The sequence below is a fragment of the Salvelinus alpinus genome, chromosome 38, assembly GCF_045679555.1.
Source record: "Salvelinus alpinus chromosome 38, SLU_Salpinus.1, whole genome shotgun sequence".
Classification (NCBI taxonomy): domain Eukaryota; kingdom Metazoa; phylum Chordata; class Actinopteri; order Salmoniformes; family Salmonidae; genus Salvelinus; species Salvelinus alpinus.
Window position 1 is genome coordinate 10,186,969 of NC_092123.1, and position 27,527 is coordinate 10,214,495.

A 27,527-nucleotide genomic window follows, 5' to 3' on the forward strand; every position below is an offset into this window, starting at 1 on the left:
CTTCTCCTCGCGGCTATGGTGCAGGGACGTCCCAAGCATCCCAGATAGCACTGACCATAACGTGTAACGGAATGAAGGACCCCCAACCCGATTCCCACACTGCCTCTTGCTCCAAAGAAATGCCTAGAATCCTCGCTCTGCTCGCTCCCATTACAGTCCTTTTAGACAGGGTTCTTTGCTCCCATTAATACTTATATTGTAACAAAATCCCTGGCTACAAATGTTGGGCTCCACCTATAACATCTGTATTCATTTCATTCGAATTAGCCCACTGCTTCCTGTGTGCGCACAACACCTGCCCTTGAAATCCACATATAACATCGTGAAGGACTACGGGTGATTTGCATAGAAGCAACACACTTTTTTCTATTTCACAATATTGCTGTCGCGTCCGTTCCATTATTGCGCTTGTGATGTCAGTGGATTTAGGTGCCCGTCACGAATGCCTGAGGAATAAAGATGTGTCTCGTCAATGAGCGTTTCTGTGTGGGTTCCATGTCCTTCAGTTTAGTGGCTGGATTCTGATTTTACCCTCACTGAAAACACCTTGGATTGTGGACTCGGGATCGCTGCTTTACGTGCAGCCCTGAACACAAAACCTGCGTTTGTTTTGCGCGGATTGTGTAGCGTGTTTTATTATAACTTTATGCACGAAATGGAATGCAGAGTATTGTCAATTCAGAGTCATGTTGTCAGGGGATATGTTGGCAATAAATCGGCATCATTTCCGTTACAGGTAGGAATCTATTCTATTCTGATACAATGTTTTGATGAGCTAATGTAACGGTATTTCATTCTATTTATTGAGAAGAGACAATTGTGCACGCTTGCAGGTAGCAAAAGGTCACATGGCAAATATCCTTTTGGCGCTCGCAAAGGTGATGACAATCCCTGAACACTCAAAGGAAATAGAGATGATAGTATATTTTACATGTAACAATCATCAGACATATTGTTATGGCGAGAATATTCGTTCCATGATCATGCCTGTCAGATTAGGCACAACACAGATTTTACTCTTGCAGCAATGCAATCTCATCAATAGTGTGTCATCCGTTCACCCTCGTCCTCCTCATAATCAATACCATCATGACATCCTCTTTTTTCTCATCCTCCTCATCACATTAGACACTGCTGTGATTTGGGTACCATGGTGATCATTATTACCATGGACAGTTGATTGTCATCCAAATGTACAGGTCTGTCATAGATGATGACCGTAAAGGCATTTCAATGAGCTGGGAATCCTCAGTTTCTGCTGTCCTCAATTAGCTGGGAATCCTCTGTTTCTGCTGTCCTATCAGTTAAGAAAGACAGCAGAGAGATTCTGCATGGATAACTGGCGTATTTACATTTACATTTAAGTCATTTAGCAGACGCTCTTATCCAGAGCGACTTAGCATATATTCCTCTCACTGACGTCACTAAAGAGGAGACAGGAGCTTGTAATATAATTATCTTGATTAAACCCTGAGGCCAAAAACCATTCACTAAAAGGATGTACCTCCTGTTTCAATTGTTTATATTCACTGACGATTTTAGCATGTACATCATGGTGGGGCAAACTCCCCACATTTTTTGGATACATGCCAGCAAAACCACTACACAACACAACACTAAACAATACATTAATTGCACTATGACGGTAACAAATGAGGCCCACAAACTGTTAGAGCCCACATGAAGCTGTCCCAACAGCAGAGCTTTCTTTTCAGCACCATGGAGTGAATCCTTACCACCGCTACACCTGGCTATCAACGGAGCCTTGTCTGGCAGCAAAACAGTTCATTCAGCCTCATTTACTGCCTTTGTAAAAACATAGCTGATATGGCTGACTTGCTTAAATGAATGTGGATTTAACTGACAATTGAGATGTACAAACTATGGCATAAGGGGGCGACAAGCGGACAAGAGGCAATCCGTAATTTCGAATAAGACATTAATGAGCGAGCCTGGACGGACGTAGTCAATATAACTATTTGTTCAGCACTTTTGAAATGCACAGCGACAGAATTCAGAACATGGGCCATTCTTACAGTATTATCCCTGTACACCAAGTCATAACCGTAGGATAAATAAAGGGGGCATTTAAGCAGACAATGAAAGCTCTTACAATATTCAATGATGACATTTCTCTAAAACAGGCTAAAGGCTACATGTGCACCAGAAAATCAGAACAGTAGGCTAAGTTATGAGGGGAAAGGGGCCAAATTATTAGGGTGAGGCACAATGGCTACTAACAGCTTACTACACAACATACACTTAGTATTACTTGCTTAGCTACAGTATACATATCTCCCTGGCATATGACATAATTTATTCAGCATCATACAACACATTTTTGGACTCACCTCGTTGTATTGCAATCATTTGAACAGGAAGGTGGTGCAGCGGACCTTCTTGTGGGCAAATTTTGTCATCAAAGTCTTCCATTCTCTGGATTTATGGTGCTTTCAAGACAACTGGGAACTCTAGAAAAACAAAACAAGGTTGATTCATGACGTCAGTGATCTTCAGGTCGAAAAGAAAGAGGCCAGAGTTCCCAACTTGGAATTCTGAGTTGGATGACTGTTCAAAACGTTTTTTCCCAGTCGGAGCTCGTTTTTTACCGAGTTCCCAGTTGTCTTGAACTTACTGAAGTCTGAGATTGTCCTGTTCTGAGTTTCCAGTTGTTTTGAATGTGGCAGAAGTCATGCTGGGCTGACAGCATGGCCAATGTATTCAACCTGGCCCATGGTGTTGCATGTGAATGTTTATCCTTTTAAGCTTGGAAAAGAGACCCTAAAACCCAAACTTGGACCACACACCCTCTCCACTGAATAGTAGGCTAGTGATTGCTTTGCAAGGCTTTCAGTTAGCCACTGGTTCCTTCCAAACCACTCATTGTTGAATTTGCGATTTCCAACTTGTTGTATAATGTTTATGTCCAATGGCCGAGGAGCACAAATACGTTTTATCTATAATTTCTCTTCATAATGACAAGGATTGAAAATGATTTGCCAGTAGATTGTCCACTTGATTCATGATGATGACCGCTTGTCTAGCTTGCTAGCTAAGATTTTGAAAGGTTGATGATCAGTCCAATCAAAGCTACGGTAGATAAAGTACCAGTCAAAAGTTTGGACACACCTACTCATTCAAGGTATTTTGACTATGTTCTACATTGTAGATTAATAGTGAAGACATCAAAACTATGAAATAACACATATGGAATCATGTAGTAATCCAAAAAGTGTTAAACAAATATATTTTAGATTCTTTAAAGTAGCCACCCTTTGCTTTGATGACAGCTTTGCACACTCTTGGCATTCTCTCAACCAGCTTCACCTGGAATGCTTTTCCAACAGTCTTGAAGGAGTTCCCACATATGCTGAGCACTTGTTGGCTGCTCTTCCTTCACTCTGCGGTCTGACTCCTCCCAAACCATCTCAATTGGGTTGAGGTTGGGTGATTGTGGAGGTCAGGTCATCTGATGCAGTACTCCATCACTCCCCTTCTTGGTCAAATAGCCCTCACACAGCCTGGAGGTGTGTTTTGAGTCATTGTCCTGTTGAAAAACAAGTGATAGTCCCACTAAGCGCAAACCAGATGGGATGGCGTATCGCTGCAGAATGCTGTGGTAGCCATGCTGGTTAAGTGTGCCTTGAATTCTAAATAAATCACTGACAGTGTCACCAGCAATGCACCCCCACACCATCACACCTCTTTCTCCATGCTTCATGGTGGGAACCACATATGCGGAAATCATCCGTTCACCTACTCTGCTTCTCTCAAAGACACGGCCGTTGGAACTAAAAATCTCAAATTTGGACTCATCAGACCAAAGACAGATTTCCACTGGTATAATGTCCATTGCTCGTGTTTCTTGGCCCAAGCAAGTCTTGTCTTATTATTGGTGTCCTTCAGTAGTGGTTTCTTTGTAGCAATTTGACCATGAAGGCCTGATTCACGCAGTCCCCTCTGAACAGTTGATGTTGAGGTGTGTCTATTACTTGAACTCTGTGAAGCATTTATTTGGGCTGCATTCTGAGGTGCATTTAACTCTAATGAATTTATCCTATGCAACAGAGGTAACTCTGGGTCTTCCTTTCCTGTTGCGGTCCTCATGAGAGCCAGTTTCATCATAGCTCTTGATGGTTTTTGCGACTGCACTTGAAGAAACTTTCAAAGTTCTTGAAATGTTCCGGATTGACTGACCTTCATGTCTTAAAGTAATGATGGACTGTCGTTTCTCTTTGCTTATTTGAGCTGTTCTTGCCATAATGGACTTGGTCTTTTACCAAATAGGGCTATCTTCTGTATACCACCCCTACCTTGTCAGAACACAACTGATTGGCTCAAACACATTAAGAAGGAAAGAAATTCCACAAATTAACTTTTAACAAGTCACACCTGTTAATTGAAATGCATTCCAGGTGACTACCTCATGAAGCTGGTTGAGAGAATGCAAAGCGTGTGCAAAGCTGTCATCAAGGAAAAGGGTGGCTACTTTGAAGCACCTCAAATATAAAATATGTTTTGATTTGGTTGCTACATTATTCCATATGTGTTATTTCATAGTTTTGATATCTTCACTATTATTCTACAATGTAGAATAAAAACCCTTGAATGAGTAGGTGTCCAAACTTTTGACTGGTACTGTATAACGTGATTTGACGTCATTTTATCTGTGGCCAATGACCTTGAGCCTTCTTGGATGGGCACTTCTATTGTAAATCTATGGCAGCACCCAAGGTGCGTGAATTTTCAAGCTCTGACGTAGTGACGTAGGGTCCCCATTACTGACTGGACACTGAGCCAATCACGGTGCAACTAGAGAACATTACCAACCCCTACCCTCCGTATATTCCGCGGGCTGCCCCACCACCACCACAGAAAGCACTGAGTTAGGCTGAAACACCTGCATTTTGGAGCTGCCTTCTCAAGAAAGCAAAAAAGAGACCATGTTTGTATGTGGCTTTATTAACGACATATTTATTTATTACATTGTTTGCAAACTGATATGTGACACATATTAATGCAAAACAGGCATGTTGCATGTTATTTTGGCATTAATACGTGTCACATATCAGTTTGCAAACAATGTAAAAAATGATTATTGAGTTAATAAAGCCGCATACAAACATGGTCTGTTTTTTGCTTTCTGACACCAAGTCAGAACCGTAGGATAAATGAAGGGGGCATATAAGCAGACAATGAAACCTCTTTAAAAAAGTGATGATGACATTTCTCTGAAACAGGTTAGAGGCTACATGTGGGGCTCAAAATGACAGGTTGCCACTGGTTATATCAATCTGTTGCATGTGAAGTCATGTAAGTGAAATCTATTAGTGTGGGTACTCTAAGTCAAAACCATTGCCTTCTATTTATAGAAAGGTCAAGTCATGTTAAAAAAAAACATGCCCTTGGGGTAGCCTGCTCAATACAGTGCAGGAGTCCGTGTCAACATGAGGCTTTCCACCAGGTACATTCTGTAATTTTAGTTGAAGTCTAACAGGAACCCTATTGTGCAGGTATCTGAAACTGCTAATCCAAATATAAGTAAAATGGCTGGTAATTTGAAACGTTTAGGGCTGTTCTTGCTTTGTGGACTATTTCTACCATATGAGGTGGACTTAGCTATGTTTAATTTCAAGTTAAATGGGCCCCAATAGCCCCGGAGACCCTCACTGTTAGTCACTGACTCAACAGCTTTATAGGTACAATACATTTCGGAATTGCATGCATTAAACACTACGAAAAATGTATTTTTAGTTGTGGAATAATACAAATGTATGGGGGGGGGTGTCCCTTTTGGGGGCTGGTTCAATTACATTTTTAAACGGACCACCACATCTCTAAATCTGGCCTTTTGTATAGCCTAGATCAGGGGTATTAAACTCTTACCCTACGAGCTATGGCGACTGCTGGTTTTCTGTTCTAAATCAGTCTCTGATTAGAGGGGAACAATGGGAAAAAAGCAGTGGAACTGGCTTCGAGGTCCAGAGTTGAGTTTGAGGGGCCTAAGTGATTAACCTACCCACCAGTGGAGGCTGCTGAGGGGAGGACGGCTCATAATAATGGCTGGAACAGAGCAAATGGAATGGCATCCGATACCATTCCACCTATTCCGCTCCAGCCATTACCACGAGCCGGTCCTCCCAATTAAGGTGCCACCAACCTCCTGTGCTACCCACGTTGTTCGTCTTCTGCCCGATGCTTTGATTAATGCTCCGTCTGTCTCTTCCACAGGTGCTGGGGTTTGAGGTGGATTCAATCAACTCGGTACAGTTCTCCAATCATACAGGTACATATAATGTAGAGCAGGGTTGGGGTCATTTCTATTGACATTTTAGTCAAGTCAGGCACTGAAATTCCAATCGTCTTAAATTAAGAAAATGTGGAATTGGAATTTGGTGATCTTTATGAATTGCCTGGAATTTATAAAAGTAGAAGTATAAAAGTACCATGTGTTGCTGTCTTTTTTAACCCTTCCTGAAAGAAAACTATTTCACATTTTTGGGAGAAGAACAGTGTATTTGGTACCGTTACTATCATTGCTTAAAGATCTTAACATATTTTGGGTAAGCTAATCATTTTCATATACCCTTAAAGCTACCTGCCTCCCCCTAACCTACCATTATATTTCCACTATGACTGCAATCAACCTTTCTCACACGAAACAAAATTTCTTCCATCTTGAAAGTGGAGCTGTTGATCAGGCTCACGTCAGGAAAAGTGTGATGAAAAGATATGGGTTTTGTGTCACATTCCTCATTGTGTCAAGTTATCAGACAAGTTCTTGGGTGGAACAAAGTGTCACTGGTTGTAATGGTTGAAGTGACGCCACATGTACAATTTGTCCTCCCTTAAGTGGAGAAGATTAACTGTCTGTCTGGGCCAGTTCAGGACACAGTCTCAGGATTGTATTTTGCTCTACATGGGATCTGACTGGGGGATAGCCTACACGCTGACAGTGCAGGTGGTCTGAGAGAAACGGAAACGATGGCATAACAAGAGGCCGCTGTTGAGCCACACTACAGTATAGGCTACTGCACTTGTTGACTCTCTCTCTCTCACACACACACACACCTGCCCTGCTTAATAGGCCTTTGAGTTACTTAATAAAGTAACACGTTTGTGGACATCTTCAGTGCCACTGGTGTGTCTTGGGTTATTCATTGAGAAGTGTTCCCAACAGGGTTCAAACCTGGGTCTTCTGTGCCTTACTAAACTGTGTTAGCCCACTAAGCCTACACAAATAATCAGGTCTCAGACAAGGTTACTCATGACGCAAGCTTACATGAAGCATCTCCTTTACACTTCCTCCCCTTTGACCTCCTCCTGCGCCTCACATAAACCCATCCAGGTTACAGCACCAATGTGATCAACTGTGGTTTGAACCTGGGTCTCTTGTATGCCATAAGACTGTGTTAGCCCGCTCTAGTCATTCAGGGTCCAACACCATAGTGCCCTCAAAGCTCATCACTAAGCTAAGGACCCTGAGACTAAAGACCTCCCTCTGCAACTGGATCCTGGACTTCCTGACGGGCCGCCCCCAAGTGGTACGGGTAGGTAACAACACATCCGCCACACTGATCCTCAACACGGGGGCCCCTCAGGGGTGCGTGCTCAGTCCCCTCCTGTACTCCCTGTTCACTCATGACTGCATGGCCAAGCACGACTTCAACACCGTCATTAAGTTTGCCGATGACACAACAGTGGTAGGCCTGATCACCGACAACAATGAGACAGCCTATAGGGAGGAGGTTAGAAACAACCTCTCCCTCAACGTGTTCAAGACAAAGGAGATGATTGTGGACTACAGGAAAAGGAGGACCGAGCACGCCCCCATTCTCATCGACGGGGCTGTAGTGGAGCAGGTTGAGAGTTTCAAGTTCCTTGGTGTCCACATCACCAACAAACTATCATGGTCCAAACATGTGTCCCCGCACATTGATTCTGTACTGGTACCCCCTGTATATAGCCTCGCTTGTTATTTTACTGCTGCTACTGAATTATTTGATACTTAAATATTTTTTTTATTACTTATATATTTTTTACTTAACACTTATTTTTTAATTTTTTTATTAAAACTTCTTAAAGCATTGTTGGTTAAGGGCTTGTAAGTAATGTTACAGGAGCCCCATTTGGAAGGGACACCCTGACACTGAGTCCCATAGCGATGGGCCAGAGATTAGCAGTCAGTCTCACAGTAATCTCTCTCAGATATCCAAGGATTCTATGTCCCACCCGTGGACCCCTATTCCCTATATACAGTCGTGTGCTACTTTTGACCAGGGCTTATAGAGCTCTGGTCAAAAGTAGTGTACTATGTAGGGAATATGGCGTCATTTTGGATGCTGCCTCCAGGCAACGCCAATCACAGCCCAATCACTCCGCTGCCTGTTCACGCCTCCCTGCCGCACGAGTCACCTGCCGGCGGCCCCAGTCACCTGCCGTCACATTCACCACAGAGGAAATCTTCAGAGGGACTCCAGCTCTACTGTGATGTCAATAGTGACAGCAGAATGCACTGGATGCCGCTAGGGCAGTTATGTAACAAGTGTGCCAAATGTTTTGGGGTTGTGGACACTGTTATAGCCTAGTACAGTAGTTGTACAGGGTCACCTAAGGGAGGACGGGAGGGGGCCGTTGGTCTTCGAGCTGAAGGCGAATGACATGGTAGACACCAGTCTGTTTGTGTGTGCGCACGTCCGTGTGTGTCTGGGAAAGAAACGTGTGAGTGACTGCTAATTGAGAGGCTCCTCTCGGTTTCCGTCTCTCACTTCATCTGTCGCTCCGTCTGGAAAGCCCGATGAGCAGCGTGTGCAAGACGGAGAGGAAGTGCGTGATTGTGAGGGAGATTAAAAGAGAGCAGAGGGATAAGTACACTGTGTGTATCTGACGTACGTTTGGGGAATGACCCAACCTATTGCACCGCGTCAGTCAACGTATGAATCAGTCAGCCTCGTGTGCCCGCTGGTGTTCTTGCTAAGTGTTCATTCATGGGCAGATGTCCTGGAGAGCAGCATCGTGTCAAAGAGCCAGTTTGGCTGTGCTGACCTCATCCATTTGAATGTGCCAGGTCGCTCTTGCGAAATAGGTTTTTAACCTCAAAGATCTTTCCTGGTTAAATAACGGTAAACATTTATCTAGAAGGTTCTGTAGTGTTCAACGAGGGGAGGCACTGTCCTGCTATCCTCACCCCTATTAGAGCTCTCCTCTCTGGGCTTGGGGCCCAAGCTAATCCCTGGCCCCTCAGTCCTCACCATGCTATATGCTAGTCCCGTAGCCCTCTCTGTCCACTTGTCACACAACTCACTGTGTCCTCTTAGCCTCCCCACGCTCCAACAGCTTCTGGGTAATTGGGTAAACGTCCCCCATTTTGCTTTGATACACCTAACCGAATGCATACAGTCCAGCAGTACAAATCAACCGTGTTTAAATCCGGAAGTTTACGTGATCCCTCTGAGTCAGGGGAAGACTTAGACAACCAGGTGATGGGTTTTCCTTACTAATCAGTGACCTTAATTCATCAATCAAGTACAAGAGAATAGCGAAAAACCCGCAGACACTCGGCCCTCCGTGGAATGGGTTTGACACGTGCTCTGAGTTATTTAAGCTTAAGTTTGTTATTAAGGTCAGGTTTAAGTTATTTTGAATGCACCAACAACAAAAAAGAGTTGGTGCCTCTAGGGGCAATTCAGACGGCTAGTGAAGGATTTTGTTTTACTGAAGAATGCGTTTGTTTTCAATGATTGCATTTGCTTTTTGTGTATTGGTTTATATCGATGTGTAGAGATGTGTGTTTGATACAAGGCTCATCTGTTAAAGATACCTTGGTCTCAGCATGACTCTCTGTCAATATAAAGGGAAAAAATACAGATTTATCGGAACATCATGATGCCCAAAAAGTGCACAACGATTAAAAGAGCCCATACACATCGCTCATGAATGATCCATCTTCGAATGCCTTAACATTTGTTGCCACCTAAATCAGACTCATTCCTCCGGTTGTTTTGTTGTTAGCTGCCATTCTTATGTCCCTGCACTGGGTTAATGGAAACTTCTTTTTGAAAAGGATTGGCTCAGACGTATCCTTTGTAAGCAGTTCCAGTTTGGCTAAGGATGAGAGAATGCCACATCTTGACTACTTCTTAAGGGTTTTTACTGTAGTTTCTTTCGAGACAGGAACATGCAATATCGATTGGACCATTACTGTATCTACTAACTCAGTGGTAGTTTTCTCATGAGCACACAATCACACACAGTTCATTGAGTTTCTGAAGATGTGTTTGGATTCTGGAACATCATAGCAATGGAGGCCAAAACCCTTGCTCCTGTCATAAGGGTCACTCCGCTCATCACACATCAAACATTACTGCAATGAGGAAGATTCAGACTTGAATTATGTCAGTGACTTAGGCTAGCTACTGCAGTTTCATCTCTGGTTGTGTACCAAATGGCACCCTATTCCCTATAGTGGCAATAGGGCTCTGGTCAAAAGTAGTGCACTATATTGGGAATGAGTACCATTTAGGATGGAACATTTGTCTTTTCCCATGCCCAATAGTATTTTTTCAATGTTTTTGCTGTGTGTGTGTGTGTGTGTGTGTGTGTAAGTGTCTCTCTGTGTTAGCTTTAGGGGGGCAAAGAGAAGCAGGGCCTGATGGGTAGATTCAGCTCAAAACACAGTGGCGGTTATCTTCCCAGTGGGGAAGGATACGCAGCGTCCATCTCTTCTTCACTCTGCACATGCTGAAGAAAACGTGTATGTGTGTTTGTGTGTCTTGGATTGTGACGAGCTGAAAATGCTCTCCCCAGCAGCGAATCATGCAATTGCGACAGCAGAAAATGATGACGACAGAGCCAGCCTTTATCACAAAGATTTCTCTCCTTCCTTGGCTCCCTCCCCCTCTATCTCTCTCTCTCTCTCACTCACACACACACACACACACACACACACACACACACACACACACACACACACACACACACACACACACACACACACACACACACACACACACACAGACGAGCAGCGGCAACTCTTTATTGCTCTCAGCCCCTCAGGCTTTCTTCTGGCCTGTTACTAGGCAACCAGCACCACACCATGTGATCTGCTGGGTGACTCACCTGAAGTGTGACATCACAATTCCTGCGGCAGCGACACTGGTCTCTGACAAAATGCTGGTTGCCCCCACAGCCCCGCACATTTTTTTTTGCATTTGAGGGAGCTGACGGCAACTAACATGCCCCATGTCCCATCCCCTTTGCTGAGAAGCTGTCTCACTGTTGCTGGGGGCTTCTCGAGGCCCCCTCTGTGTAGAAAAGAAATCAGCACTGTTAACTGTTGTTTTCATCATTTAAACCATAGAGATGAATGAAGATACTAGCCTATGTTGTGAACTGTCAGTTGTTCTGACTGCGTCCCGATTCTCCACACTTTCCCCAAAGTTGCACTGGCTCAATCCCCGTCATAGATTTCAAAGCATTGGTGGAGCACGTTTTCACCATTGTTCAATCCATTACAGGGGAAGTGTTGTCACTCTGTTGTGGAGTTGTCTCCCTGACCCCTCACCTCTAACCCCTGACCTCTGTCCCTAGGCTACTCCCACTGGAAAGGCCAGGTGCTGACCGCGGACGAGCTACACGTCCTCTACGAGGGGATCAAGCTCAACAACGTCCACCACTACGACTATGTTCTCACAGGTGAGACGCACACACAGAAAGAAGTGAAGGCTAGCGGCGGCAGTGCTAGCAGACTGGGGATGGTTGTTAGTTTATATCAAGTATTTATTCATGATTGGTTAGACGGTCTTGTACACATTCGCTGCTACAAGCTGAATTGCAGTATACAGACAAGAAAGAAACGAGGGAAAAAAGGAGATAATAGTTAGCTAGCTGAAGAAATGTTTCATAGAGAGCGGCTAGCTAAGTCAATAGCTTCATAGAGTGCCTGCTTCTGGTCGAGGCATACATTCTCTTCAGACAGATGTTGTTCTCGTCAGTCCTCAGCTCCCTCTGCAGCTTCCCAGGGAGAACACAGGAAGCAGTTGATGGACATGAGCCTCATGAGGTCACCCAGACAGAGATGGTGTCGGGCTGCAGGGTTTACAGGACCTAATGTCAGTCAGGCTGCCAGGCAGGCAGAACCCACAGCCACTGTTCTGTGGTAGCCGTCGTGCTCTACTAGCCCTGGCCCAGAGAGAGAGAGACGGAACAGAAACGCCGGCACTCCCTGATGTATTACGTCTCCTCTCCTATCACCTTGAGAGGGAGAAGAGAAGAGAGAGGGAGAGCGAGAGAAAGAGGGAGCAGACAATAAGGGAGAGAAGAGGAGAGGAGAGAGTGAAGGTCACGGTTTTATTCTCTCCGAGTCCTTGTGAATCTGTCGAGGTGTGAAATGTTACATTCTAGTAAGCAGACTATTGGCTGTTCAACTCTTTTATTAAGACAAGACTGCTAGACATGTGGAAGTAATCGTTACGGGCACACTAGAGTAGATATCATGGATACAGTAGTTGAGACTTAAGTACTGCTAAAAAACAGCAGTTAGGCTACGTACTGTATATCACCAACAATGAAAAGGTTCACCCTGACTAGACTCTTAGGTTTGTCAGTTGAAACTTTGTCTGCAAGAAACATAGCTTACAAATGGGACTTACAGATGTATCTGCGGTCAGATACATGGCATGAAGTACTCTGTGTTTATCATCCTATAAGTGGGTAACCTGAATAAGAGGAGATTGAGTTAGAATCTAGCCGTGCCAATTTGCTCCCTTTTCCCAACTCTTCCCGTGGCCCTAAATCTGTGTCATTTACAGATCGGTCAAAAGTAAGAAATAAGGTGGAAGCTCAACTAATACACTGCTCGTATATAGCGCATGGGGATGTGTGAAACTCACTCCTTAGCCTGAAGTGTCCCCACTTGCGCTGCCAAATAGCTAGCTTCAGGAGGGCGATCACGTATGTTTGCAAGGCAGAGGTCCTGGGTTCGAGGCTTCGGTGTGAGCCAAAATTAGGAGGAAGCGGTAGTCGCTAAGCAAACAGTGTGTCATTATTTATACTCATACCTATCCAGACCCTTCAGATTGGCACAAATCTAGGGTCAGGGGCAAGGAAGGGAATTGGTGTCAAGACAGTTAGCCCCTGTGTGTTTAAATCAGCCATGAGGACATCGGCTTTCCCTCACTGAGAGCCTGGTGGCCGAGCACAAAAGTGAGGCACACACACAAACAAGCCTGACATCAGCATTCCCATTGAATCATCTTCCTCTCTTCTGGCCCTTATCTCCCACATACTGTATGTACAGCCAGCACTGCAGCGTCAGCAGGTCCTGCTCACACACACACGCACGCACGCACGCACGCACGCACGCACGCACGCACGCACGCACGCACGCACGCACGCACACACACACACACACACACACACACACACACACACTGTTAATTGTGTCCACTCTGAGAAAGCACTGACACCCTCACTGTCACACCATGATCCCCGATCCTCTCATTAGAGCCCTGGACGAGGGGTTGGTTTTGTCTGCAGTGAACTGTATAAAACTTTATTGAGACATTGAGGAGTTTGTTTTGACCCAGAATCCTCTTCGCCCCTCAGGGTACACTCGAGACACTTCCTTTCTGGAGATGGTTGTGGACATCGTACAAGAGCTGAAGAGGGCCAATCCTAACCTTGTGTATGGTGTGTATCCCTCGCTATGTCAACCCCTATGTGTGTGTGTCTCACACATCTGTTCAAATCAACAGGGTGGGGTTCGACCACTGCTGATCACAAGTTCAAGATGCCTGTATGGGTTATTGTTGGGGCCAAGAGTTTTTCCTGACCACCTGACCTGGGAGAACTGGTCTGGAAAAACTCCTGGCCCTAGCTATTGTATCATCGTCTTCAGGTTTGAGTTGGTAGAAGCGTAAGGACACGTAAGCAAAGCAAAGAAAAGCCTCACACTCATGGCTCCGAAGCAATACATTTAATATAACCTGTTATTCGACAGCTAAGCTGCCTTCATCCGGGTTTCAGGGTAATGACAAGCTTGATGTGGAATAAATCTTACCATATGCTTCCCAGTCGAGACAGTTCATGCATATATTATGACAATATTAGGTTTGTTTTGGTCTTCAGCGGGTTCTTTTTGGGCTGTTTGTGCACATAATTTTTTTTTCCTGAGGCAAGCCGAAGTTCGGTAGCTGAAGTCCAGCCCCCTTTGTCTGTGATTGGTCAACAGTACTACTCCTAGTAGGTGTGGGAACATGAAGTGTTGTCATTCAACAAGAGACGACTAGTTTTCATGTAATCTGTTCACATGAGAAATACTGCACCAAACATCTTAGTCAGATGTAAAATTGCGTGACTAAGACTTCCTCGGCAAAAACTGCCCAATTAATGATTTACCTTGATTCACAGTGCATTTGGAATGTATTCAGACCCCTTGACTTTTTCCACATTTTGTTACGTTACAGCCTTATTCTCAAATGGATTAAATCGTTTTTTCCCTCATCAATCTACACACAATAATCCATAATGGCAAAGCAAAAACAGTTTTTTTTTTTTTAAATGTTTGCAAATGTATTAAAAATACAAACTGAATTATGACATTTACATAAGTATTCAGACCCTTTACTCAGTACTTTGTTGAAGCAGCTTTTGCAGCGATTACAGCCTCGAGTTTTCTTGGGTATGATGCTATAAGCCTGGCACACCTGTATTTGGGGAGTGTCTCCCATTCTTCTCTGCAGATCCTCATCAAGGATCTCTCTGTACTTTGCGCCATTCCTTTGATCCTGACTAGTCTCCCATTCCCTGCCGCTGAAAAACATCCCCACAGCATGATGCTGCCACCACAATGCTTCACCGTAGGGATGGCACCAGGTTTCCTCCAAACGTATCGCTTGACATTCAGGCCAAAGAATTTAATCTTGGTTTCATCAGACCATAGAATCTTGTTTCTCGTGGTCTGAGAGTCCTTTAGGTCCCTACAGGCAAACTCCAAGCGGGCTGTCATGTGCCTTTTACTGAGGAGTGGCTTCCGTCTGGCCACTCTACCATAAAGGCCTGATTGGTGGAGTGCTGCAGAGATGGTTGTCCTTCTGGAATGTTCTCCCATCTCCACAGAGGAACCATTGAGTTCTTGGTCACCTCCCTGACCAAGGCCCTTCTCCCCCGATTGCTCAGTTTGGCCGGGTAGACAACTCTAGGAAGAGTCTTGGTGGTTCAAAATTTCTTCCATTTAAGAATGATGGAGGCCACTGTGTTCTTGGGGACCTTCAATGCTGCATACATTTTTTGGTACCCTTCCCCAGATTTGTGCCTTGACACAATCCTGTCTCGGAGCTCTACGGGCAATTCCTTCGACCTCATGGCTTGTATTTTTCTCTGACATGCACTGTCAACTGTGGGACCTTATATAGACAGGTGTGTGCCTTTCCAAATCATGTCCAATCAATTGAATTTATCACAGTTGAACTCCAATCAAGTTGTAGAAACATCTCAAAGATGAAACAGGATGCACCTGAGCTCAATTTCAAGTCTCATAGCAAAGGGTCTGTAATACTGTAAATAAGTTATTTTAGAAATATATATTTTTTTAAATAGCAAAAAAAATGCTCTATCATTATGGGGTATTGTGTGTAGATTGATGAGGAAAATGTTTATTTAATCAATTTTAGAATAAGGCTGTAACATAACAAAATGTGAAAAAAGGTAAGGGGTCTGAATACTTTCCGAATGCACTGTATTTTGTATTAATTTTGCCTATTTTGAGGAAGAGTTACTGGGTATGTTGTTGCTATGGTGGCTCAATAGGGACAAACAACAGTGATATTGCTGCTTTTCCCCCCTTTTTTCAAGCAAAGGTCTTTAGGGAGTATGCGAGCTCAGACGTTTGTTTCGCCTAACTGAGTTCTCCAAGCTGAACCTAAGTATGCGGACGCCTTAAGCCCTTGCTGCATTTAGAAAAAGCGCTGACAGGACAGCTGTATCTGTTTCAGCGAGTCCCAAGTAAATCATTCTTCATTAAGCTGCTAACTAAGATTAAAGTTGACATCATTTAATAACGGCCATGCATTTCCATGGAAATTAGCTGAACAACATGTAGGAGCAGGATGAATGAAACCGCTGTAGCGCGTGTTTACAGTCTGTTCCGAGGGCAGTGTCGTATTCATTAGTGCGCAACATAGCAAAATGTTTTGCAACGGAAAATGAAAACAGGAATTTCTTTGTCCACGTAGTCCATCCCCATTTCGTCCCGTTATCTTCCGTTTGGCGTCTAGTGAATACGACCCAGGTGTTTGACGTAATTAGCTGACGATGAACATAATCCGAAGACATCTTGGGTCAGCTTAACTTCGATACGAAACATCTGTAATGTCTGTGTAAAACCTGAGAGATCTGTGTTAGAGATTGAGCGTGTTCTCGTTTGCCTTCTCAGTGTGTGACCCGGTGCTGGGGGACCATGGCTCCATGGTGAGTACTTTGTGTTTTTTGTGTTGCGCTACCTGTATTTTATTAAACAGAGCAGAAAAGATCATGAAAAGATAATAGTGGGAAAGATTGGAAGAGTTCATCATAGAGAGTGGGTGGGATTTGAAACCACACTTGACAGTGGTAGGTATGTATCCTACATAATCGAGGCCACCAGAGACTACTGTGTGTTTAATGAGGGATCAGATGGTACTAGTAAGTGATGTCACTATTCCTGCTCAATCTCATTCAGTGGGTCAACGCTGACCTTCAGCTTTACCTGACCAATGAGTTAAATCTAAGACCGCAGCCACACTGAGACACATAAACAGAAATCCTATATGCATTCATCAATTGCCTGTTTTTGTCTGTCTGGCAAAAGTTCAATTCAAGTCAACTATTTTCGGATGAGCTGCGTACGTAAAAAGGCATATTGAGCATTTTTTGATGGATAACGATCTCCGATGTCCGTTGGAAAACCACTGGCAAATTTTCAGACACAAAATCACAATGTGACTGCGGACTTAGAACGCCACTTTCACTTTCTGTTATCCCTTGTCCTTTCTCTGTCTGTCTCTCCCTGTGTCACTTCCTGTCCCTGTCTCTTTCCCTCTATGTCTCTCCCTGTGTTTCTCCCTGTGTCACTTCCTGTCCCTGTCTCTTTCCCTCTATGTCTCTCCCTGTGTTTCTCCCTGTGTCACTTCCTGTCCCTGTCTCTTTCCCTCTATGTCTCTCCCTGTGTTTCTCCCTGTGTCACTTCCTGTCCCTGTCTCTCTCCCTCTATGTCTCTCCCTGTGTTTCTCCCTGTGTCACTTCCTGTCCCTGTCTCTTTCCCTCTACGTCTCTCCCTGTGTTTCTCCCTGTGTCACTTCCTGTCCCTGTCTCTTTCCCTCTATGTCTCTCCCTGTGTTTCTCCCTGTGTCACTTCCTGTCCCTGTCTCTTTCCCTCTATGTCTCTCCCTGTGTTTCTCCCTGTGTCACTTCCGGTCCCTGTCTCTTTCCCTCTATGTCTCTCCCTGTGTTTCTCCCTGTGTCACTTCCTGTCCCTGTCTCTCTCCCTCTATGTCTCTCCCTGTGTTTCTCCCTGTGTCACTTCCTGTCCTTGTCTCTCTCCCTCTATGTTTCTCCCTGTGTCACTTCCTGTCCCTGTCTCTCTCCCTCTATCTCGCTCCCCCTCTCTTACTGGAATCTCTTCTTTACCTTTATGGGCTGAGCATCAGGTATCAGTCGACATGATGTCATTGTTGCATCAAGGTGTGGGTGTGTGTGTGACGTGCGTGTGCGTGTGTGTGTTGTGGAGGGTGGATTGGGGAAGGATAGACCGCATCTCATTTCACAGTGACAGATGAAATTAGCATGAGCGGAGCTGCCCTCGCTGTCTGTACAGAGAGAATTATGCGGAATAATTTGCTCGATTGTGACTCACTGTGCGTGCGTGCGTGTGTGCGTGCGTGCGTACATGTTACAGTGTGCGTACACTAGTATTTGTGTGTGTGTTTGATAGGTAGAGAGAGCAGAAGAGCATACATGCATAATGTTTGTTGATGTATATAGAGACATTGAGAAAATGGTGTGTATACTTGTTGTGCTCATCATTCTGATTTACTCAATACATCCATCCTTTCCTTGTTATGCATCTCAGTAGTCTAAAGTTGCTTCCTTTCCTCGTCCCCTTTTCTTCGTCTGCTCTGCTCTGAGCTAGGCAGCAATTTCAGCTCGGTGTAGATAAATAAGGGCTGATGAGGAGAGGCAGCCACTTCAGGTGATTGAGATGCACCCTGTGTGTGTGTGTGTGTGTGTGTGTGTGTGTGTGTGTGTGTGTGTGTGTGTGTGTGTGTGTGTGTGTGTGTGTGTGTGTGTGTGTGTGTGTGTGTGTGTGTGTGTGTGTGTGTGTGTGTGTGTGTGTGTGTGTGTGTGTGTGTGTGTGTGTGTGTGTGTGTGTGTGTGTGTGTGTGTGTGTGTGTGTGGCTGCTCACCGGTACTGATGTGTTTCTTCCTGTCTCCAGTACGTTCCTGAGAACCTGCACCCGGTCTACAAGAACAAGGTAGTGCCAGTGGCCGACATCATCACACCCAATCAGTTTGAAGCGGAGTGAGTAATAGTGAACCTATACAGCTGCTGTGTGTGTGTGTGGTGTGTGTGTGTGAGACGGAGAGTTAAATCACCACAGGGACTGTATCGTATATGTTACTATCGCTGTCACTAAGCCTCATCCACATCCTAATCAGCTACACTGATGTCATTTTACTCAATATCCTATCAACTGATATACAGACACACCAAAGGCCTATGTATGGCGTGTAGCATGTCAGTAAGATGGCTGCTACGCTGAGTGATACCCAGTCACTCCTCTCTGTGTTTGTCTGCTTGTCTTTTTGTCTGCATTCCTCCATCATTTTTCCTGTGTTGGTTTGTGTGTGCTCCACTGCTTCTCCCCTCGCTCCTTTCAACCCTACTTCTAAACCACCTCCTCCGCTCATCACTGCAATCCCAGTTCTACTGGTGCACAGGGTCCCTCTGGTGGATACCCAGGGAATGACAGATGAATAATAATATGCTGTGCGTTGTGTCTGAAGTGTTTCCACAGTCTAATGATAGTCTCAGTCGTATAGCTTGGAGATGATAGCGTACATGTTGCTCACTGTCTCTCAGTATGGCCACTAGAACCGTTCCATTTATTCCATTCCAGCCATTACAATGAGCCCGTCCTCCTATAGCTCCTCCCACCAGCCTCCTCTGGTGTCAAGGTTAAATTAGCGTGGGCGTGTTTGTGTGTGTGTGTGACCTTATTAATGTGCCCGTGTTTGTCCTCCAGGCTCCTGACAGGGAAGAACATTAGCACAGAGAAAGATGCAGTGGAGGTGAGTCTTACCATAGAACATGCAACAGATATATTATGTTGCAAAGTTGTCCTCAAGTCATGTCAAACTTTGTCCATAATCCATGGGCCATGTTTGAATACCAATAAAATGGATACTTCCTTCCTTGAGGTATTCACTGATATGTAAGTAAGCGGATGGCATCCACCCCATTGTTTTCACCAAGCCTTCCGTGACAGAGCTGTGATTTCCTCAAGGTTTTACGCTTTATTACACTGAACTAAAATAAACGCAACATGTAAAGTGTTGGTCCCATTTTTCATGAGCTGAAATAAAATATCCCAGAAATGTTCCATACGCACAGAAATGGCACAAATATGTTTACATCCCTGTTAGTCAGCATTTCTCCTTTGCCAAGATAATCCATCCACCTGACAGGTGTGGCATATCAAGAAGCTGATTAAATAGCATGATCATTACACAGGTACACCTTGTGCTGGGGACAATAAAAGGCTACTCTAAAATGTGAAGTTTTGTCACACAACACAATGACACAATGTCACGTTCCTGACCTGTTTTCCTTGTTTTTGTATGTGTTTAGTTGGTCAGGGCATGAGTTGGGGTGGGCATTCTATGTTATGTGTTTCTATGTTGGGTTAAATGTGTTGCCTGATATGGTTCTCAATTAGAGGCAGGTGTTTGACGTTTCCTCTGATTGAGAACCATATTAAGGTAGGCTGTTCTCACTGTTTGTTTGTGGGTGATTGTTCCTGTGTCTGTGTCACCACACGGGACTGTTTCGTTTGTTCGTTCGTTTGGCTAGTCTTACCTGTTCGTGCGTTCTTCGTGTCTATGTAAGTTCTCAAGTTCAGGTCTGTCTACGTCGTTTTGTTGTTTTGTAATTTTCCAAGTGTTTTTCGTGTTTCGTCTTGTATTAATAAATTCATTATGTCATCATACAACGCTGCGTATTGGTCCGATCCCTACTCCTTCTCCTCATCCGAGGAGGAATTAGACAGCCGTTACACACAATGTCTCAAGTGTGCTATTAGCATGCTGACTGCAGGAATGTCGACCAGAGATGTTGCTAGATAATTGAATGTTAATTTCTCTACTATAAGCCGCCTCCAACGTCGTTTTAGAGAATTTGGCAGTTCGTCTAACCGGCCTCACAACCGCAGACCACGTGTAATCACGACAGTCCAGGACCTCCACATCCAGCTTCTTCACCTGCGGGATCGTCTGAGACCAGCCCCCTGGACAGCTGATGAAACTGTGTGTTTGCACAACCGAATAGAAACTGTCAGAAACCGTCTCAGGGAAGCTCATCTGTGTGCTCGTCATCCTCACCAGAGTCTTGACCTGACTGTAGTTCGGCGTTGTAACCGACTTCAGTGGGCAAATGCTCACCTTCAATAGTCACTGGCACGCTGGAGAAGTGTGCTCTTCATGGATGAATCCCGGTTTCACATCTGTACTGGGCAGATGGCAGACAGCGTATATGGCGTTGTGTGGGTGAGCGGTTTGCTGATGTCAACATTGTGAACAGAGTGCCCCATGGTGGAGGTGGGGTTATGGTATAGGCAGGCATAAGCTACGGACACAGAACACAATTGCATTTTATCGATGGCAATTTCAATGCACAGAGATACCATGATGAGATCCTAAGGTCCATTGTCGTGGCATTCATCTGCCGCCATCACCTCATGTTTCAGCATGATAATAAAGCTGAACATTTCGCAGTTCTTCCATGGCCTGCATACTCATACCAGACATGTCACCCATTGAGCATGTTTGGTATGCTCTGGATCGATATGTACGACAGAGTGTTCCAGTTCCCGCCAATATCTAGCATCTTCACACAGCCATTGAAGATTAGTGGGACAACATTCCACAGGCCACAATAAACAGCCTATGCGAAGGTGATGTGTCGCGCTGCATGAGGCAAATGGTGGTCACCAGATACTGACTGGTTTTCTGATCCACGCCCCTACCTTTTTTTTTAGGTATCTGTGAGCAACAGATGCATATCTGTATTCCCAAGAAGGGTGGAGACGGGGATTGAAGCCCTGTCTCTGCTGGGGAGGCATGAATATGTGCTGGGTGTCACCAACTCAACCATGGCCCTGCACAGAAGGGTGCATTTTTTAAGTAGTTGATTTTGAATAGGGAGGTGGCACCATTAAATGTAGCAGGAAGTTGACCTTTTTCCCCTGGCTGCTGCCTCCTTCCCCAGGTGATGGACTTGCTCCACAAGATGGGTCCTGACACGGTGGTCATCACCAGCTCTGACCTGCCCTCGCGTCTGGGTGACCGCTTCCTTGTGTCCCTGGGCAGCCAGAGGACGTGTAAGTGTGTGTGTGTGGTCAAGAGTGGGCAAGCTAACAATGACAATGAGTAATTGATGTAACTGTCATGGTTTTATGTCCCATCTGTGAATCATTGGTCATTGGTGTAACATTTCCTCTTCTTGCATCTCCAGTGATGCCTGATGGTACCAAGTCCACCCAGAGGGTCCGTATGGAGATCCCCAAGGTGGACGCTGTGTTTGTGGGGACAGGGGACCTGTTTGCTGCGATGCTGCTGGCCTGGACTCACCACTACCCCAACGACCTCAAGGTCTGCAGTGTGTACTAAAGCCAGTTATAAAACCTAGAGGGTTCATTTTGGCACAAAAGACTGTGATTGTAAGGTGGAAGGTGAAGTTGCCCCTAGACTATTGGTCACCAACCAAAATGCAAGCCGAGATCTACCGCTCAGATAATTTTAAAAACATGACTTCAAAAAACGTACGCCTATGCAACATTAACCAATTAAAAACAGTTCTGTAGTAATGAGGTTTGTGCAGTAGGCTATATGCCCTATACATTATCACTGCATATTGGCAATGCTTCAATTGCCCTGCCAATGTTGTTCTTCTCAGGTCCATTTTTAAATTATCTTTTTTTTTACATTTTTTTTTTTACATTTTTAAATGTAGGTATATGATCACACTGGTAATAGATAATTTGTTGTATTCCTTGTGAGGCACAGCTGAGTGAGCATAATAATTTGGTCTTTTTTTTTTTTACTAGACTGATGGCCTGCATCTGATGGTCAATCTGAGGGGAGGGAGGGAGCAGCGTTGAGGCTGCCTCTTTCCCGACTCACCGTCCCTCCTCTCTCCCTCCCTCCGCTCGGAAAGGGGACACTGTCTTCCAGCTGATGGTGAAACTTAAGTCGCACTGCATTATTTTTGCCTCATGCACCAATTCATGTTGTTACTCCTATGACCAGAGAAAATGAAATATTCCTTGATTTAAAAAAAGACACAAGCCGCTAATAATAACAACGCAAGCTTATCGAAACACTTTGCGATACTCATTTATTGCAGCTGCAGTGCTGGTTGTAGTGTGAGTGGAAGTAGGGAGAACACACATTTAATGACTCATAAAAGTGTTGAACAAAGTGTTGACAGTGCTAAATAACAACTTAAACAGGAACTTACTTACTTCTAAAAACATCAGCACTTTGCTGTATTCGTTGAGTCTCTCTCTAGTCATGATTTTAAAAGTTTTTAAATCTCACATTACAAACTTTGCTGTGCGTTCGAGGCTTCTTTTTACTGTCTATGGCGCAAGGGAACTGTAGACACGGAGATCTTAGCTATGTGATTGGCTAGCGGTAGACATATAGGTGCACTTGATTTGCTCTCTGGGTCTGCCCGGTAGCTGGAGTTCTACCTTCAGACACACGAAATTGTTCATAATGGTAACACTTTGCCTTACCGGCGCTAGGGCTGCTGAATCAAGTGCACCTACCGCCAACAGCATGAAACAATTTTTTTTTAAAGAGGAACGCAGGCTTTATCCTTGGGTTTTTTACAGAAATGTTTGGTGATCGACTAGGAATGGCTTGGAGATGGACCAATCGCGATCGACCGGTTGGTGACCACTGCCCTACATGCTGATCTTGAGTCAGTTTTGCATTTCCCCCCACTAATGGTTAAGATTGGGGAAGGGGAAGATCATCCTAGATCTAGGGGAAACTTCACCCCGGTGTGTGATAGTAATGGCCCTCCATGGCCCTGCCCATGCTGTCATAGAAGCAATCAATAGAATAGATTGGAGGTGCACCCTCTAGGTTTTATAGCGCTCTCTTGTATAGCTGAAGCTCACCACTGATACTGTCAGCATCATACTTAGAATAATAGTGATATCAATCAGTCAACTACGTTCCAACCATTCAAACTTCCCCCCCAAAAATTCTCAAGGTAAGGTCAAACTTGATAGTTGGGGTATGCTGGCACTCTTACCAATATTTCAAAAATTGTCTGGACCACTGAAGGGGTGCTCAGTCCTAGGATTTTTAAACCGCAATTGTAAAAGAAAGATCGGGATGGCAGCTTAATTTCCTTTGAAAGTTTCAACATTGCTTTGACAAACAAGTCTCTCTCTCTCTGTCTCTCTCTCGCTCTCTCTCTGTTAGACTGCGTGCGAGAAGACTTTCTCAGTGATGCATCACGTTATCAAGAGGACCATCTCCTATGCTCACGGTAAGACAAAATCAAGCATCGTTTTACTCGCTGTAAGAAGTGTGTGTGTGTGTGTGTGTGTGCGCTTGTGTTTAAGACGCTCGAGCGTTCACTTGCTCCTTCTGTCTTTGTTTTTCTCTTTCGCTGGGTGATTCTCTCTCTCCTCTTTTTTCCCCCCTCCATCTTTCTCTCTCTATCTCTTTCTCTCTCTTTCTCTCTTTCAGAGTTAGCAGGGCCTGGCCGAAAACCCAGCCCGCCTCAACTGGAGCTGAGAATGGTTCAGAGCAAAGCGGACATTGAGGACCCCGCCATCGTGATGGAGGCTACTGTCCTAACCCTATAAAGACTCCACCCCCCATCTCCCACCACCCCCCCCGCGCCACAACCGCACAATGTATAGGTGTTGTACATTTTGATCTGTAATGTGACATTGCCTTAGAAATCTCTTACAGAGCACAACATTTCCATATGAGGAGACTTAGCAGGGTATGGATGGACAGACGGGGGTGAGCAGAGGAGGGGAAGACCTGAGTGGGCCGGGGTGGAGGCTACTGCACCTCAGACACCTCTTTTCGACAACCTGGTCTCTCTCGGTCTCTCTTCATCTCTCCCACTCCCTCTTTGAGCTCGCCTAACTTCTTGGTTTGTCCTGCACACACAGCTTCACAGCCCAGCCCAGGCCAACCCAGGCCTAGACTATTCCAAGGCCAGGCATCCCAGGGCTTATTGGAGTTGCAGCACTAGCTAACTACGGTGGCAATGTGGTGGCCCAGGCTAGCTAAAGCCTAGGCCGAGGTTATATCTGGCCTGCAAAAATCAACCAATCAACAATCTGTCAATCAATCAAGCCTTGTGAAATATATGCACAGCTGAGGGCAGAATACTGATCAGGGATAGGATAGAATCTGAGGCACTTATTTGAGTGGTGGTTTCTAAACGTTTTACCTCATGTCACAACAGGACAATGGTTTTGGGTATGTTGATTCTTAAATCAATTGTCCTATGTTCAGTGCTTAGATCATGATCAGTGTATGATCATTGTAAGCACGTCACTAACGTTGTGGTTGTATGTTTTTGTGTGTTGTTTGTTATTTACAATGTGTGAAATGCTGGAGATCTATCATTTCAACATTTGTTGATGTATGACCCTTGTGTGTTAAAATTTCAATTTTATTGGAATGACCATACGTTTGTATTTTTATTTTGTTCTTAATTGGTTGCAAGACTAGCAAGGATAATCTACACTGTTCATTTTATACATACAAATTAAGCAAAACATTCATATACTTTTTTATGTATTTGTATATTTACATATCTTGAGCAGATATAATATTGATATGGTTTCTCTGTCTGTGCCAAACTTGTGAAATCAAATTATGTTAGAGAGTGCCAAACTGTCTGTTTCCTGAAACAGGCATGAAATTGCAATAAAGTTAATATGAATCCTGTTATTTAGCCAACTTGCTGTAAGTTTTCTGTCTGCCCCTGCTTTGTGGGGAACTCTCCATATCTTACGCTCTGTTCTGAAGAATGGACAATGTGGAGAAAGCCGATTTGATCTTTCTGGTGATGCTATGTTACAACCATTTCTCCTCAGACAGGGGGAGTGTCCGTGTGCAGGACCAATCAGGGGTTAGTTCTGCTCTGACTGACATGTACTTACTCCTCAGCTTTTCATGAAACCAGTGAACTGTTTAATCTATGTTCCAACTGTGCGTTACTGTACATTTGTGTGTTTGCGTGTGTGTGTGAGAGTATGTACATGTATGTAAGTGTATATTTCCTCTGTAATCGGGTTTGGGGGTTTTAGGGGAGGGCGTGGGGGTGGGGGGAAACTAGTTTTTAAAAAAGGGAAAAAAATAAGAGAAGCAATGACTTATCATCCAGAAACTAGCCTTTCCGGTGCTGTCGTAGGAATAACCCAGCTGCTGACTAAGTCAGTGGTGGTGAGGTTTGTTGGCTGTGCCAGCTTTTGAACCCAAATACTGTATGTGGGCATTGAACTCCAAAACGGAAGCACCTAAAACTGCCATTGAGTGGTCCGAGTGTGTACTTTGAGTAGGAGCTTGGGGGAGTTGGATGGTCGAGGCTATCTGTGTCTTCGGACAATATATGTATATGTTGGTCTGAAGTGGGTTGCCTTGCAAAATGGGGTCTGGTCACATAACTAAATCTTCAGCTCCCCCAGTATTCTGTGGGAAACCATGGAAACAACATATTGACTGTTGTTGCAGCAATGTTTTAGCACATTCCCTGGGGGAAACGTAGAGGGATAGTTCACGGTGGATTACAAAATATATGTTATTTATACATATATATAGTATATGTATAAATATGTCATGTACTGTGGATCATGAATCTGTGCTAAAGATATGGCCAATTTCTGAAACATATTTGAGGGCGCTGCCTTGAATCAGATGGGACATTCCGAAGTATCTTCTTCCCTAACATTCAGCGAAGAGCATGTGCAGTAGTGGTGAAACAAAAACAAAATGGGTTAAGGATGATTGTTGACATGTAATGGTGTGCAACATTTTGTGTCTTGGTCTAGAAAAAATGCCCATGTAGGGCATTACATGTCAACAATCATCCTTAACCCATTTTGTTTTTGTTTCACCACTACTGCACGTGCTATTGGCTGAATATTAGGGAAGAAGAGATTTTGGAATGGCCCATCTGATTCAAGGTAGTGCCTAATTAAATAAAGGTTAAATAAATATAAAAAATGAATAAAAGATGTTTCTTTGTTTGGACCACTGTGTTTGCTGTAGTGTTGACTCTATCCTAAAATAGTCCCTTTGGCAAAGTATCATAACATGTACTCTTGCCATGTGTATACAAGAAACAGTAGGCAACACTAGAATATTAACCATGATGTCAGTACAGAAAGGGAGATCTTTGACTAATGCAGCATTCGTGACCAAGTGGGAGGTGGGAATTTACAAGTTGTGAAGTCGTAAAAACTAGTTGGTTGCAATTTCCTGCTTTGAACTCGTCGAGAAACGCTGATTGACTAATGGCCAACAAGCTGCGAAAACCATAAACTAAAAGTATAGCTGTCACGCTTGTAAACAAATGATAGTGTTCAAAAACCATATTAATAGATTTTTTATAAATAATGTTTTGTTGCATTTAACTGCCGGAAATGCTATTTTCGAGTTTATATCCTTAGTAGATGATGTCAGCATGTAGGAGAAAGAGGAGCTCAGGATGGTGGACAAGTTTCCCACAAGTAATTACCAGTTGTAGGGCCGTTCAAGTGGATTTTTCCCAGTTGTATGTGGTAAATTCCCACTTCTCACTTGGTGACGAATGCAGCATTAAGCACAACTGAGTGCCCCCTACTACCCCCTGCCTTTGTAACTGTATCTGTCCCTTAGTGGTTTTAACAGTGACCAGTCTATGCTTGGCTCTTCTTTTGTTTTGTTCTTATGTTGAAGATTTTCTTTTTACATTTTCTTTTCTCAATGGGCAAACAATGAAATGTATTAACTGTTTGGTAAAGTTTTTAGTGCTTCGTTTTTTGAGCCTGAATATTTTATAACATGTTACAATGAAGATTGTAGTGTACAAATCCACATTTATAATATATAATATGTATGTTATGATGCAATAAAAATAAAGTAATGATTATATTATATTCACCTGCTTTTTTCTGTAAATAATGAGTATCAACACACTGCCAAAGGAAGGGGCCGGTCAAGGAAGTCCATAGTTGGCTGAAACTGAA

General features: G+C 44.2%; 1 protein-coding gene across 2 annotated transcripts; it reads left to right on the top strand.

Annotated features, from left to right (window-relative positions):
- The first annotated feature begins 301 nt into the window (after nt 1–301).
- pdxkb (pyridoxal (pyridoxine, vitamin B6) kinase b) lies at nt 302–27,437 on the top strand. Of its 2 annotated transcripts, none has more exons than XR_011673068.1 (11): nt 302–736; nt 6,232–6,286; nt 11,590–11,694; nt 13,606–13,689; nt 16,433–16,467; nt 18,471–18,556; nt 19,281–19,326; nt 21,521–21,632; nt 21,767–21,903; nt 22,359–22,491; nt 23,752–23,808. XR_011673068.1 is itself a non-coding variant. In XM_071387221.1 (11 exons), exons 1-11 carry the CDS (start codon nt 647–649, stop codon nt 24,138–24,140), a joined length of 936 nt encoding a protein of 311 aa, XP_071243322.1. In that variant the 5' UTR covers nt 306–646; the 3' UTR covers nt 24,141–27,437. The 2 variants fall into 2 exon arrangements, 1 of the variants encoding a protein (XP_071243322.1); XM_071387221.1 differs by lacking the exon at nt 22,359–22,491 and adding an exon at nt 24,022–27,437 and having other exon boundaries at nt 306–736; nt 23,752–23,818.
- The last annotated feature ends 90 nt before the right edge of the window (nt 27,438–27,527 follow it).